At 52.7% G+C, this 14,224-nt stretch overlaps 1 protein-coding gene across 2 annotated transcripts in view; it reads left to right on the forward strand.

The window, feature by feature from the left end:
* SLC5A11 (solute carrier family 5 member 11) overlaps window positions 1–9,711 on the forward strand; it is a 48,330-nt gene extending 38,619 nt beyond the window's left edge. For both annotated transcript variants that reach the window (XM_053894291.1, XM_019430422.2), the window contains 6 exons: window positions 3,935–4,042; window positions 4,384–4,534; window positions 6,496–6,664; window positions 7,066–7,281; window positions 7,929–8,100; window positions 9,412–9,711. In XM_053894291.1, coding sequence (XP_053750266.1) covers window positions 3,935–4,042; window positions 4,384–4,534; window positions 6,496–6,664; window positions 7,066–7,281; window positions 7,929–8,100; window positions 9,412–9,617 — 1,022 coding nt within the window. In that variant the 3' untranslated portion in view covers window positions 9,618–9,711. The remainder of the gene's footprint in view (window positions 1–3,934; window positions 4,043–4,383; window positions 4,535–6,495; window positions 6,665–7,065; window positions 7,282–7,928; window positions 8,101–9,411) is intronic.
* The last annotated feature ends 4,513 nt before the right edge of the window (window positions 9,712–14,224 follow it).

A 14,224-nucleotide genomic window follows, 5' to 3' on the forward strand; every position in this document is an offset into this window, starting at 1 on the left:
TTGCCCCTAAGGACTTTGTAATGTAATGGATGAGTCTGGTACTCAGGAAAAAGCAAGCTAAAATATAAATCAAAACACTCTAGCATGTGGTACCAGCAGTAAGTGTGAAGAGAGAGTGAAGTAGGGTGGAGAGGGTGAGGTGGTCGTAGTGTGTTTGAAGGCCTAGACAAGTGCTTCTCCAAGTGTGGTCCCCAGTCTAGCAGCATCAGTGTCACCTTGGAACTTGTTAGAAATGCAGGCTTTCAGGGGCGCCTGGGTGGCTCAGTCGGTTGAGCATCTGACTCTTGATTTCGGCTCAGGTCATGATCCCAGAGTTGTGGGATCGAGCCCCCTCCACACTCAGTGTGAAGCCTGTTTAATTCTCTCTCTCTCTCCCTGTCTCAGTCTGCCTCTCTCCCCAACCTGTGCTCTCTCTCTTTAAAAACAATGCAAATTTTCAGGCCCCATCCAAGACCTACTGAATCAGAATCCCTTGGAGTTGAAGCCTGGCAATCTGTTTTTAACAAGCCCTCCAGAAGACTGAGAAACCCCGGCCACTCTACTTACCTGTTCCTGTGTCTTCCCCCATGTCTGCTCTGCCAGGTGCCCCCTGAATCCTCAATTGGGTCCAGAAACCACCTAAAAGGATGCTGCAGTCCTGAGCTATCATGAGTCTGGACAACACTCTCTTCTGCTTATCCAAGTGAGAAATGGTGCAGACTTTGAAATGAACCCTAGTGGAAACTAAGAGAGAAGCAAAACCACCCTCAAAACCAATAAAACACGAGTCTAGAAATGTACCCATTTTCAAAGCCAATGGTCCCACCTGAGCCCTGGAAATACACTAGGGGAATGAGACCCACCCATGATACTTCTAGCTGTATGATTTGGGGAAGCCTTTTCACCTCTCTGGGCCTCAATTTACTTGTCTTTAAAATAGGGGTAATAACCACATCTTCCCCATGAAGTTGTGAAGAATATAGAGAAGGTATATGTACTGTCTTTCTCTGTAGCACCTGAGCCATAGTGAACCTCCGGTGAATGTTGGCATTCAGAAACAGGTTTTGTGTTATTCGGATCTGACATTGCCAGAAGCATCCTTCCTGTCAAACATCAGAGGGTCTGACAGAAGAACCTGCCCCAGATCTGAATGGTTGATTAATTAACCTAAGGCATGTGGGTGGTTGTTACTGAATGGTGGGTTAATGATCTGCCAGGCCGCTGGTTCCACATGTAACTTAGCTGAGCCAACTAATATCCTTATGGATTCTTTAAGCTGAACAGACAAGGACAATGGCCTTGTAAACTGTGTCTGTCACATTTCATGGTTGAAGGTTGCATGTCGAGAAGGGTAAACAACATGAAGTTAACAACCAAAGGTTAAACTGTGTAGTTAATTAAATATCTCGGGGAGAGTCTTTCTCCTTCTAGATGTACCTTGAAGAGAGGGGCTTTTGGACAAAAAGAAGCAAAGCCCATAGGATTTGAAGGTGAACAAGACCTTTGCCCGACTGGGAGGCTCCTTACCATGTTCTGGGCATGGGAATGACAGTACTTCCTTATCTTTTAAGACTTCTCAGAGGAGTCATAAAAAGCCAAGAACTTTGAACTCTCAAAATAATTTTTCTTAAGATGTTTTCAGCTCAAGACTTCTCATCAAATATCACTTTTGGTCTACAGTTTTAATTTTATGTAAGGATTGAACCAGAGTTTTGGGGGCATCTACTTCTATTCTGCAGCAATTGTATGATCAGTTGTGGCCACAACACCCATTGGTGGATGTTAGTGGAGCAAAGGGTCCCGTCCTTGAGAAGACAAATGACAGCGTGTGGAGAAGTTTTATAGAGACCAGTATGACTTTGGACTTCCCAGTGGATGAAAGGGCCAAGAGTATTTCCATTTCTGAGGTCTGATGTTACAAAAAGGAAGATGCAAAAATATTGCATTTAAAAAAATTTTTTTATTCATTTTTGAGAGAGACAGAGACAGAGTGTGAGCAGGGGAGGGGCAGAGAGAGAGGGAGGCACAGAATCTGAAACAGAGCTGTCAGCACAGGGCCCGACACGGGGCTTGAACCCACGAACCGCGAGATCATGACCTCAGCCGAGGTTGGAAGCTTAAACAGTTGAGCCACCCAGGTGCCCCATTTTGCATTTTAAAATCGTGGTCTCCTTTGACATTTATTAAATTAGCAGTTTTAATGCAGGTAAAAATATAGAATATATAAGCTCATCTGGTATACTGTCCAACATCTGCTTTTGAGGCCTCACCTAAATGGTTATCATGACATTGGAACTGCATTGGAGTGGGCGGGGGGTGGGGGGGAAGTCGGCACAGGCAGTGGAGGGCTCCATGTTCACTTGTAAACTGAGGTTCGAGATGGGCTGAAAAGCAGTGTCACCCCTCAAAATGAGGAAAAAGGACTGAAGCCTTTGGATTGAGAATAGGGGGCCAGGAGTGATTCATGGGAGTTAGTTTTCAGTCCATCTGGCAGAGGAGACTTGAGAGATCACAAGTGGCCCAGCCAAGGTGACAGGTGTTGGGTAGACGTTGGCACGGTGGTGAGGAGCATTGGTCGGCTCAGATATCCGGAGCTGAGGAAGGCAGAAGGTGACAAGGTGACAGGAAAGAGGTCACTCAGATGCAGGTGCCGAACCATTGAGACCATACAGAGTTCTGAAGGTCCCAGTGGTCACGATTGAGCCTCAGATGAAGTGACTGGCTGACTCATTAAAGATGGAAAACATACACTCTCTTGGTCTTCCTCCTCTGAAAAATTGGATTGGGAGTCAGGAGACCTGGGTTTCAGCTCTGCCTCTGACATGACGTAGGTGTTTATAATCAGGTCCCTCGCCCTGGTTCCTTATCTGTGAAATGGTTAAAGTAATCTCTGCCTTCCTCATATGGTTATGAAAAAGTAAACAGCAGTTCTGTGATAGCTAGCCTCGGCCCCATAAAAATTTATTGAGCACCTACTCAATGCCACACACTCTGTCCTCCGAGCCGGAGACCTAGGCTCATCTTCTGGGATTGTGTTCATCCTTAAGCTAGGAAGACATAAAGAACTACAGATGCCAGGGAGCACCTGGGTGGCTCAGTCGGTTGAGTGTCTGACTTCGGCTCAGGTCATGATCTCACAGTTCGTGAGTTCGAGCCCCGCCTCGGGCTCGGTGCTGACAGCTCAGGGCCTGGAGCCTGCTTCAGATTCTGTGTCCTCCTCTCTCTCTCCGTCCCACCGCTGCTTGTGCTCTGTCTCTCTCTTTCAAAAATGAACAAACATTAAAAAAATTAAAAATAAAAAAGAAAGAACTACAGATGCCAGGAAGCCATGATGGATTTACACTAGAAGACTAGAATGCTGTCCAGGAGGGAAAAGACCTGATACAGAATTACAGGGAGAGGAGGAGAGACACTCAGCCAGCGTGGTCGCGTTGTTATGAGCCTACAGTGAAAAAAGCTATTGAGGAGATGGGTAAAGAGGGATTTAGAAAATAACTCGCCACGTGCCAGTCAATGGCATTTGCCTTTGCACCTCCGACAAACGGCAGGCAAGATGTGAAATGCTTGCGGCCCCTTTTGGGGGATCCGGGGATGCAGCCTGATGTAGGACACTGTGGAGAGAGTGGCCGCTAGGTGTATGTCAGCTTTATTTGGGTCCCAGTAATAACAGCTGCAATGCATCCAGCCCTTCCTCCTCGGACTGTGTTAAGCGCGTGACGTATGTCATCTCGGCCGACCCCCGCTACGATCGTTATGTGACCGTCCCAGTTTTGCAGCGATGGCAAGGTTAAACAAGAAGGTCGTGGTGTAGAGTCCAGGCTCCTTTATTTCATTGAGCTATGCTGGTATATGCAAAAACCCTGGCTCCTGGTGCCGGCCTGCGTCAGTCGGGCCGTGTTTTGGCAAGGCCTGGGCTCAGAGGCTCTGCTCACTCTGGGCCTCGTTTCTTCCACAGATCAAGTGGCTTGTGCGGACCCAGACACCTGCCTGAAGGTCTGCAGCAATCCCTCTGGCTGCTCGGACATCGCGTACCCCAAACTTGTGCTGGAGCTCCTGCCCACAGGTAATGTCCCCTCTCCCCTGAGTGCAGTCCCCTGGAGCGTCCACAAAGGAGGGCCTCGGCTGAGCCCTGACCCGAAGGAGGGACAAGATGGGAGGGCCGTGGGAGGGACCGAGCCACAGAGCCCCCGAATAAAACCCAGGCCCTGGCTCTGCAGGGGTCTCCGCCTGACTCCCCACAAGCAACCCCAGTCCCTCCTCATGGTCCCCTGAGTTCTGCCCCCTCCTAGGGGCACCGACTGGGATCAGCTGGTGCTACAGGCCTGGGGTCCTGGGGTCATGAGTGGAGGTAACAGCCGGTAGCAGGAGAAACCTGAGGCCCATAGACCTCCCTTTTGCCCCCAGGGCTCCGTGGGCTCATGATGGCCGTGATGGTGGCGGCGCTCATGTCCTCCCTCACCTCCATCTTTAACAGTGCCAGCACCATCTTCACCATGGACCTCTGGAATTGCATCCGGCCCCGGGCGTCCGAGAGGGAGCTCATGATTGTCGGCAGGTAAGGCCGTACTGAGCAGGGCCGGGGGAGGGGAGTGAAAAGTCCCACACACCCAGGGAGGAGAAAGCTGAGCCCACCCAGAGGCCACGCCCCACCAGCCACTCATCCTGGAGGCTCAGCCTCCTCTGATGGCAAAGGGGAGGTTCCTTAGGACTCTGCGTGCAGAGAAGTCACTCATCCAAGAGACGTTCCCTGAGCACCTACTATGTGCCAGGTGGCCGGGCGCACAGCAGTGCAAAGCAAAGATTTAGTTCTTGCTTTCACAAAACTAAAGAGAAGAGAATTACAGAGAAAGGATAATTAAAAAGCAAATTACAGAGTGCCTGAGTGGCTCAGATGGTTAAGTGTCCAACTCTTGATTTTGGCTCAGGTCACGATCTCATGGTTCGTGGGATCGACCCCCACATTGGGTTCTGTGCTGATGGCATGGAGCCTGCTTGGGATTCTCTCTGTCCCTCTTGTCTCTGCCCCTCCCCTGCTCACGTGCTCTCTCTCAAAATAAATGCATAAACGTTTTTTTTTTAATTAAAAAAATAAGAGGAAATTACAACCCCAATGAGTGCTATGATCAGGAGCCAGGAGATGTAAACATTCAGAGGAGGAGTCCCCAGCCTGGACTGGGTGGGACCCCAAAGCCTGGTAAAAAGGGGATGGGGTTCTGGGGACTCAGGAAGGCTTTCCTTAAAAAAATTTTTTTTTTAATGTTTATTTATTTTTGAGAGAGAGAGAGAGAGAGGCAGAGAGAGACAGAACGTGAGCGGGGGAGGAGCAGACAGAGGGAGACACAGAATCCGAAGCAGGTTCTGTGCTGTCAGCATGGAGCCCGACGCGGGGCTCGGGCTCACAAACTGTGAGATCATGATCTGAGCCGAAGTCAGACACTCTACCCACTGAGCTACCCAGGCACCCCCTCAGGGAAGGCTTTTCTATCAAGGCTTTTTGCAAGGTGCTGAAGTCTAGTGGGGGGAACGGAAGTGACCAAAATGAATGGTATGCAAATTTTATGTAAAATACATGCTAATAAGGCATCTTGGAGCCCGGAGGGCTGTCTCAGTCTTGGGTTAGTGAAAGCATTCTTAGGTCAGACACAGACAGCATAACCCAGAAAAGAAAAAATAATCGTAATACATTAGACTTCATCAAAAGCTAAAAGTTTTTCACTTCAAAGGACACCATCAAGGCAATGAGAGGAGACGCCACAGATGAGGAGAAAATATTTGCAAGCCGTGTAGCTGACAAAGGATCTGCGATCTAGATCAATCTACAAAATGAGACTGTACCCCTAGAAAGCTACACACCCCCTAGAATGGCTGTAATCAAAAAGGCAAGGAGGCTCAGTTGGTCGAGCGTCCGACTTCAGCTCAGGTCGTGATCTGTGGGTTTGAGGCCCACATCGGGCTCTCTGCTGTCAGTGCAAAGCCCGCTTCAGATCCTCTGTCTCCCTCTCTGCCCCTCTTCCACTTGCGCACGTCTCAAAAATAAATAAACATTAAAAAAAGAGAGACAGACACGGAGGTAGAGAAATAGCAACTTTCATAGCACTACAGGTAGGAATGTAAAACGGTCCAACTGTTTAAAACAGTTTGGCAGGTTTTTTTTTTTTAATGTTTATTTTTGAGGGAGACAGCGTGAGCAGGGGAGGCGCAGAGAGAGAGAGGGGAACGGAGGCTCTGAAGTGGGCTCAGTGCTGACAGCAGAAAACCCGAGGTGGGGCTCGAACTCACGAGCTATGAGATCATGACCTGAGCCGAAGTGGGACGTTCAAACCACTGAGCCACCCGGGCGCCCCAGCAATGGATGCTCTGAATCTTGATTGTGTTACCCGAAGTTCTGGGATTGTACACTTGCGATGGGGGAATCTTATGGTGTGAAAATTCTACCCCAATAGAGCTGTTAACAAGAGACAGCAGTAAGCATCCCGGGAGGCATACTAACCAGGGTCTCTCTCGGCCTGCTGTCAGGGTGTTTGTGTTGTTGTTGGTGCTGATCTCCATCCTCTGGATCCCCGTGGTTCAGGCCAGCCAGGGGGGCCAGCTCTTCATTTACATCCAGTCAATCAGCTCCTACCTGCAGCCACCTGTGGCTGTGGTCTTCATCATGGGATGTTTCTGGAAGCGGACCAATGAAAAGGTAGCTCTGGACGAGTCCCCGCCACGCGAGAAGCTAGCGCCGCCCCGTGAGGGCGTGGGTGGCGTTTCCGGGGATGCGTTTCTGTGGAGGGAGGCATGGGGAGGGTGCCACCCGGCCTTTGCAAAGCAGCGATGGGGGTTCTGTGTTGATGTATTCCGTCACTAAACGGGGGAGCCGAGTTAACAAGGAGTGAATTATGCATAAATGATTAGTCGCGTGTGAAAGATAAACAGCTGAGTAACTTGCAGGCCTTTCAAATCACTGACGTGTGCATCGACCGTCCCTGGAGAGCCAAGCTCTTGAGGACGGCTTGTCGAGGTCGAGGTCGAGGTCCGCAGAGGCCCAGGCCGGCCGCCCCTTAACCTTGGACGTCTCTAAGATGGCCTTGCTCTGATTTACAGGGTGCTTTCTCAGGTCTGATCTTGGGCCTTCTCCTAGGCTTGATTCGGCTGGCCTTGGACTTCGTTTACACGCAGCCTCGGTGTGACCAGCCAGATGACCGCCCCGCCGTGGTGAAGCATGTCCACTACCTCTACTTCTCCATGATTCTGTCCGCGGTTACTCTGATCACGGTGTCCGTTGTGAGCTGGTTCACGGAGCCACCCTCCAAGGAAATGGTACATTTGGGTTTGGTACCGTGTAACCACGGAGACCCTGTGCCGTGAGCAGACGCACCCACGCTGGCCTTAACAAAGAGGGTTCGACTGTTCAAAAAGCTGGGACATCCAGGGTTAGGCCTGAGGGACAGCCTGATTCAGGACTGAGGATCATCAGAATCCATCCTTATTTCTGCCTCTATTTGTAGGCACCACAGGGGCCTGCCAGCTTCTAAGGCTTTTATCTTCTCTTATATTCATTAAGCAATAGCAGAAACATGTTCATCCCAGCATTTCTGGCAAAGCTCCCGATTCCCATCGATGGAGTCAGCTCGACACATGTATCTGCGACCCAATTCAGTCCCTGTAGCTAGAGAAATATATGTGCTGAGTGGCTCACGGGCGGGTCCCCCCAGATTCCCGGGCTGGGGTTAAGCCCTGGGGGCTGGAATGAGGGAGGGGTGGGGGGAGGTCCCAACAGAACTGAGGCTGCTGAAATAACCTGGGGGCATCGTGGGGGGAATATGCCCACTGCTTCTGAAGAGTGCAGGGAGTGGAGCTCGTGGTAGGTGCAGTGACAGGGCCAGGCCGGGGACATTCTCAGACATGAAGCTGAACGTGGGGTCGAGCAGGGGACGCCAATCTCCTAATCCATCGCTGCTCCTTAGGTAAGCCGCCTGACCTGGTTTACTCGTCATGACCCCATGGTCCAGAAGGAACAGCCACTCCCACCAGCAACTCCCCTGCCTCTTCCCGTCTCTCAGAATGGGACCCCCGAGACCAGCATCACCACCATCCAGTTGGAGATGATTCAAGAAAACATATCCAAACCCCACAGCTGTGAGTAGTCTCTCCTCGGTTACAGTTGAAGAAGCCCAGGAAGAATTCTCTGTTTCAGGGGGGAATTTTTCTACCAAATCATAAGCCAGAGAAGGGGCAGAATTGAAATTTTAGCACCGCCTGACTCCTAATGTCCAGCCTTGCAAGTGGGTTCTTCAGTAACTTTCTTTCTTTCCTTTAGTGTTTTTTAAAAAAAAATTTTTTAATGTTTATTTTTGAAGGAGAGAGAGACAGTGTGAGTGGGGGAGGGGCAGAGAGAGAGACACACACACACACAGAATCTGAAGCAGGCTCTAGGCTCTGAGCTGTCAGCACAGAGCCCAATGCAAAGCTTGAACCCACGAACTGTGAGATCATGACCTGAGCTGAAGTTGGACGCTTAGCCGACTGAGCCACCCAGGCGCCCCTAAGTTTATTTATTTTGAGAGAGAGAGAGAGAGAGAGAGAGAGAAGGAATCCCAGGCAGCCTCTGCACCATCAGCATGGAGCCTGATGCAGGGCTCGAACTCACACACCACGAGATTGTGTCCTGAGCTGAAATCAAAAGTCAAACACTTAACCCACTGAGCTCCCCAGGCGCCCCTCAGTAGCTTTCATCAGATACCTCGCTGGGAAGCAATAGCAGCAAACACTTGCTGAGCGCCTGCTAGAACATGGCTCACCTAATCCTCTCGAAATCCCACAAGGTAGGCTGGAATACTACTGGCATTCTCTACATTACACTCGTTCCAAACTGGCAGCTTGCAGACATACTGTGGTTTAGCCCACCTGCCATTGTAATGAAATGTGACTTAGCATTTAAAAATCGGGAGATTGCATGTAAAATTCCAGATATCTGTCTTCTCTTGGAAAATGGGGAGATTGTAACAACACTGGGCCCACGTGTCTGCACGACTGACATCTGGAGCTTGTAAAGCGGGCGCCTTAAGACCTGGGATGTGCCCTTCAATTAGCCAAAGTCCCCACCAGCCCCTATTGCCTCCATGACCCTGAGGCTGTGGGCTGTTGTTCATCATCACGCGTGGCCCTGTATATATATATATATATATATATATATATATATATATATATATATATATATACACACACACACACATACATGCACACACATGCATACACACTGTGGCTATGTGTCCACATCAGCCTAACAGGGGAAACTCAAGTATAGATCCAGGAGGCCGTGCATTTCAAGAGACACGAGAGATACACCAAGTATTTGTTACTATGTGCGGAACACATCTGGTTGGTCCCCTTGGTGTCTTCTCCCGGACGCACAGCCCATCCTTATGACCTTCCTTTGGGTTCTTCTAGGTGACACGACCCCAGAGCAGTCCAGAGTGGTACGGGCCATCCTGTGGCTCTGTGGGATGGAGAGCCGGGGCAAGGAGGAGCCCCCCAGCAAAGTGGAACCCGTCATCGTCTCCTTGGAAGAAAACCCCCCCGTGAAAACCCTTCTGGACATCAACCTCATCGTGTGCGTTACCTGTGCCGTCTTTGTCTGGGGCTACTTTGCTTAACGTGGGGTGAACCCAGGGGTCCGAGCTCTCGGTTTATTTTCCGTGCCCTGTTTTTGTAATGAGAGAAGACAAGTAATAAAGCTTTGTTTGTTTACCACGAGGCTTCATGGGAGTTCCTCCGGGGCATTTCCAACATGACACCGAGCTCTTTTCTTCTTCTTCTTCTTCTTTCTCTAGTTTATGTATTCATTTTTGAGAGAGAGCAAGCAAGGGAGGGGCAGAGAGAGAGAGAGGGAGAGAGAGAGAATCCCAAGCAGGCTCCACACTGTCAGCATGAGCCAGATGCAGGGCTCGAACCCACGAAGCTGGGGAGATGGTGCCCGAGCTGAAATCCAGGGTGAGGCACCTTCTTCAAAGGCAATGGATTGCTGGGTTGCTGTCGGTTAAGCACCTCGGTTAAGTGTCTGTTGATTTCGGCTCAGGTCACAGTCTCATGGCTTTGTGGGTTTGAGCCCCACAGTGGGCATTGGGCTCTTGCTGACAGTGTGGAGCCTGCTTGGAATTCTCTCTCTCCAGCTCTCTGCCCCTCCCTTTCTTGCTCTCTCTCAAAAACAAATAAACTTAAAAACATAAAAAAGCAATGGCGGTTTGAATCTGGGGGAAAAAAGTGTAAACGGTTCCTTTTCTCAAAGGGCTGTTCACTCTTCTTACCTGTCGTGGAACACCAAGAACGACATTCAGAGGGATAAAGAAGCTAAGACACCCCCAAGGCCTCCCAGCCCAGCAGCTGCCACACCGGCCCGGCCGAGCGCTAGCCCTTAACCTTCTCCCGCTCCCTTCGACGTGCGGGGACCGGGACCTGCGTTCCACCGCTTGCCTTCCACGCTGGCGGGCTTTGGGGGAAGCAGCGGCCGGTCCCCAGCGCTTTCTCACTGCAGGGCTGCTCCTCCCTGAGATCCCTGGGAAGTGGGCCAGGCGACGCCCTGGAATCTTGTGCTTGAAGAAAATCCGGGAACTGCGCGCCCTTTCCAAGCACTGGCGGAGCCTTTTCTCTGCTTCGTCGTCCACGTGCTGCTTCCCCTCAAACAAGCGGCCAGAAGGATGGACAAGTCTGTCCACAGCGAATCTCTGCTGGCCCAGGGGCAAAGCCACCGTGTCCCGGGCTGGGTCGGCCATCCTCACGTCTGTGTTCTGGGCCCTCGTGGGGTCTGATGGGATCTCCGGTCCGGGCTGTTGGCCCCACGAACGGCTTAGAGGGAGGACAGACCTCCAGAGCTAGCCGGGAGCCCACCTCTGGGGCGGCCCGGCGCCATGAGCGAGGATTCCAGTCCCGGGACAGAGGGGGCTGGCAGGGTGGATGGGAACCACTTGCTGGCGTGACAGGGCTGGGGAACAGGAGTCTCACAGGGGACCCCGGTTTCCACACTTGAGAGGAACATGGACAGGAAACCGGGGGCCGAGGAGCCATCGGCTCAGTCGCTCAGTGTGTCGTTGCCCTCGGTACCTGGGGGCAGCCTTGTCGGAGGCCGGGCCTTGCCACGCTGATCCGTGGGCGGAGGCACACCCCAAACTTTGCGGGGAGCTCCTCGCCAGCATGTTGCTGGCAAGAGCCTGAGACGGCGTCTGAGGCGAGTGGGCTCCAGGGGGCCGAACATCCTTCTCCAGGGGCCAAAGGTGGGGAGGGGAGGCCCGGCAGGCCCTGCTGGGGTCCTGAGCTCCCCCGCGCTGCCCCTCCGCCAGGCCCCAGAGATCTCTGCTGCTGCTGGTCGGGGTCGGAGCTGCGTTTCGAGCAGGCCACGGCCATCTCCCCCGGATCACTGCCACAGCCTCCCCACTGGCCTTCCTGCCTCTCGCCTCGCTCACTGTCCACCCACAGGCAGAGAGAGCGGATCTGATCAAGCCACTGTTCTGCGTAGGTCCCTTCGGTGACTTTCCCAGGCTCGCAGGATGAAGTCCACGTTCCCTGATGGGAATAACCCCTGATGGCCAGGCCTCTCTGCGGCTTCGACTCTGACCCTCTCCCCTCACAGGCTAAGTCCACATCACTCTCGGGGTTCCCCACCGCTGGGCCAAGCACAGGGCTGGTGCACGGTGGGTCCCGGAAGTCCGGTTATATCTGTCTGCTCTTCCCTCCACCTAACCTACCCCTCCTTCTTCTGCCTAACTCCTAGCGTCTGCTTAAACACCACTTCCTCCGGGAAGCCTTCTGGGATCATCCCACTCAGGCCCATTAGGGCATGTGCCTTCAAAGCAGGTATCACACATCATCATGGGTTCCTTAACTGTCTTCCCAACTGGAGTGAAAGTTCCACAAGGGTAAAGTCTGTCACACGGACACCTAGCACAGTGCCTGGCGAATGCACAGGTGGAGGGCCTCCAGGACGCAGATGTCATCCGGCTCCTGGTCTCACGTCCACCGGCCGCAGCCCTGCCCCGGCCTGACTGCCCACCCCTGCCCGGGGACCAGGAAGGAATACCCACTAGCCCTGCACAGATTCAGCCCCCGAGGTCTGAGCTTGTGCAGGGGACCAAATGGCCAGTCAGTGCAACCTCAACCACAGACAACGAAGGGTCTGCAGGGCCGCCCTTTGCATTGGCGCTCACCTTTGGGACAGTCGGTTGGCAAACGGGGCCACCTCTGCCTCCCTAAGGATGTGTTCCTCTGTCCGCTGGCCCCCCTTCCCACCACCTCCACCTAAATCTGAGCCTGAATCAGCTCTTCTCCTGGGGTCCCCTGCCAAGCAGTCTTGCCCCTGCTCTAGTCCATTCCCTGCGGTCACAGCCGCAGGGGTCTAAACTACAAACCACGGGGACTGCCACCCCCCTTCGCCCCCACCATGGCTCCCTCAGCGGCTCCCAACTGCCCTGGACAACTGGACGAGGGCCTTGGTGCTCCAGCTCCTCCTCACCTCTCAGTCCGGCTCCCTGCCTCTGAGGCATCTACTTCACCAGCTGTCCTTCTGTCTGCAGGGCCCGCCTCCACCTGCCCGTGGCTCCTCCCTCTCCACACCCTGGTGTGTGTCCTGGGTTCGTCTGCCAGTTTCCCCGGCAGCCAGGGCCATGCTTGTGTGGCTCAGGTTGGGTCCCCAGGGTCTGGGCCAGCACATGGAAGAGCGAGCCCTCAGTATTTACTTGGAGGACACCCAGCAATTATCTAGAAGACCAGGCTTCAATTCTGAGGGTCCTTGTGTAAACATACAAATGCGGGGTCCCTATCATGAACTGACATGCAAACAATTTTTTGGTCATTCAAATCTAATTTATTGATGTGCATAAAGACTCCATTCAGATACAAGTAGAGAGGGTGAAAACAGAACGCTGATGACTTTTTTGGTTCTCTCAAAAGAATATTTGGTTCGAATGTTGCCCCACATGTGTCATTTGTGATGACATTCTCATGTGTGTGGTGTAGACCCTAAGGTGACCCTCGACGATCCCCACTTCCTGGTTTTCGTGTCCTTGTATAGTCCTCTCCCCTTGATGGTGGACAGACCCACAACCGTCTACTGACCAGTTGAACATGGTGGAGGTGACGGGATATCAGTCGGTGGTTACATCACATCACGTAAGACCGTCTTGCCAGCAGATGCATCCTGGAGACTGTCTTTGCCGGCCTGATGCACTAGCGGCCACATTGGGGAAGCCAACGAGTCGAGGGGCTGTAGGCAGCCTCTAAGAGCTGAGGGGGACCTCCAGGTGTGGGCCAGCAAGAAGCCAGGGCTCTCAGACCTTGTGGTCCTACAACCACAAGGGAGCTTAGGTGTCGATCCCTCCCCAGTCGAACCTCCAGATGAGACCCTGACCCTGGCCAGCACCTTGACAGCGGCCTGTGAGACCCTATGTGGAGGCCCCGCTGAGCTGTGCCTGGACTCCTGACCCACAGAAGCTGGGAGGTGATACGTGTGTGTCGTTTTAGGTTGCCAAGTCTGTGGGCGTCTGTCGCGTAGCAATGGTGAACTGACACACTGTGTATGGCTCGTCAACGTGTGGGAGACGCAAAGGGGGAGTTGGCAGGGAGTATGGAAGGTAAAGTTCGCCCATGGAGCCACAAGGGGTCTGTACAGCTGTGTCCCTGAGTGAGCAGAGGGGGACAGCTTCTTTTAGGAAGTGCATCAAGTAGGGGCCATTTGGTTGTCAGTAACAGAAACGAACCCAAGAAAGCTGATGCAAAAAACACAAAAGGAATTTATTGTGTGGCTCTGAGGGCAGGAAGTGCAGAATGGCCTCAGGACCCAGATGGGCTGTGGGTGGCAAGGGGACTACAGAGACACCCCCAGAAATGGCTTCCAGAGAGAGGTGCCCCGACACCACCCCACTTTTTGCCTGGCTCCCCTTAGCTGGCAGCTGAGGTAGCTCAGGCCACTTTCTGCCTTTGGCTTTGCTGTGCCGGATCTTTCCCCGTCCCTAGCTCCGCCACCATGATATCAGTGGGGGCCACTGGTTTAGAAACATCCGTCAGTGAGCTGCTGCTACCCAGTGGGATGTAAGACTCTAGACCGTGAGTCACTGATGTCACCTGGGGCCCTGGAGCCAAGAGACGGCAGAACAGTCTGTGAGACAGGGTGGAGTCTCTGAAGTTCGGTTGCAGACCACCAGGGCCACGGCGCTGGTGGGGAAATGGTGGGAACAGACGTCAGGTAGAGAAGCCAGAGAAGGATCGCCTTCAG

The sequence above is a fragment of the Panthera pardus genome, unplaced genomic scaffold (genome assembly GCF_024362965.1).
Source record: "Panthera pardus isolate Hobbes unplaced genomic scaffold, ASM2436296v1 HiC_scaffold_5, whole genome shotgun sequence".
Lineage (NCBI taxonomy): Eukaryota > Metazoa > Chordata > Mammalia > Carnivora > Felidae > Panthera > Panthera pardus.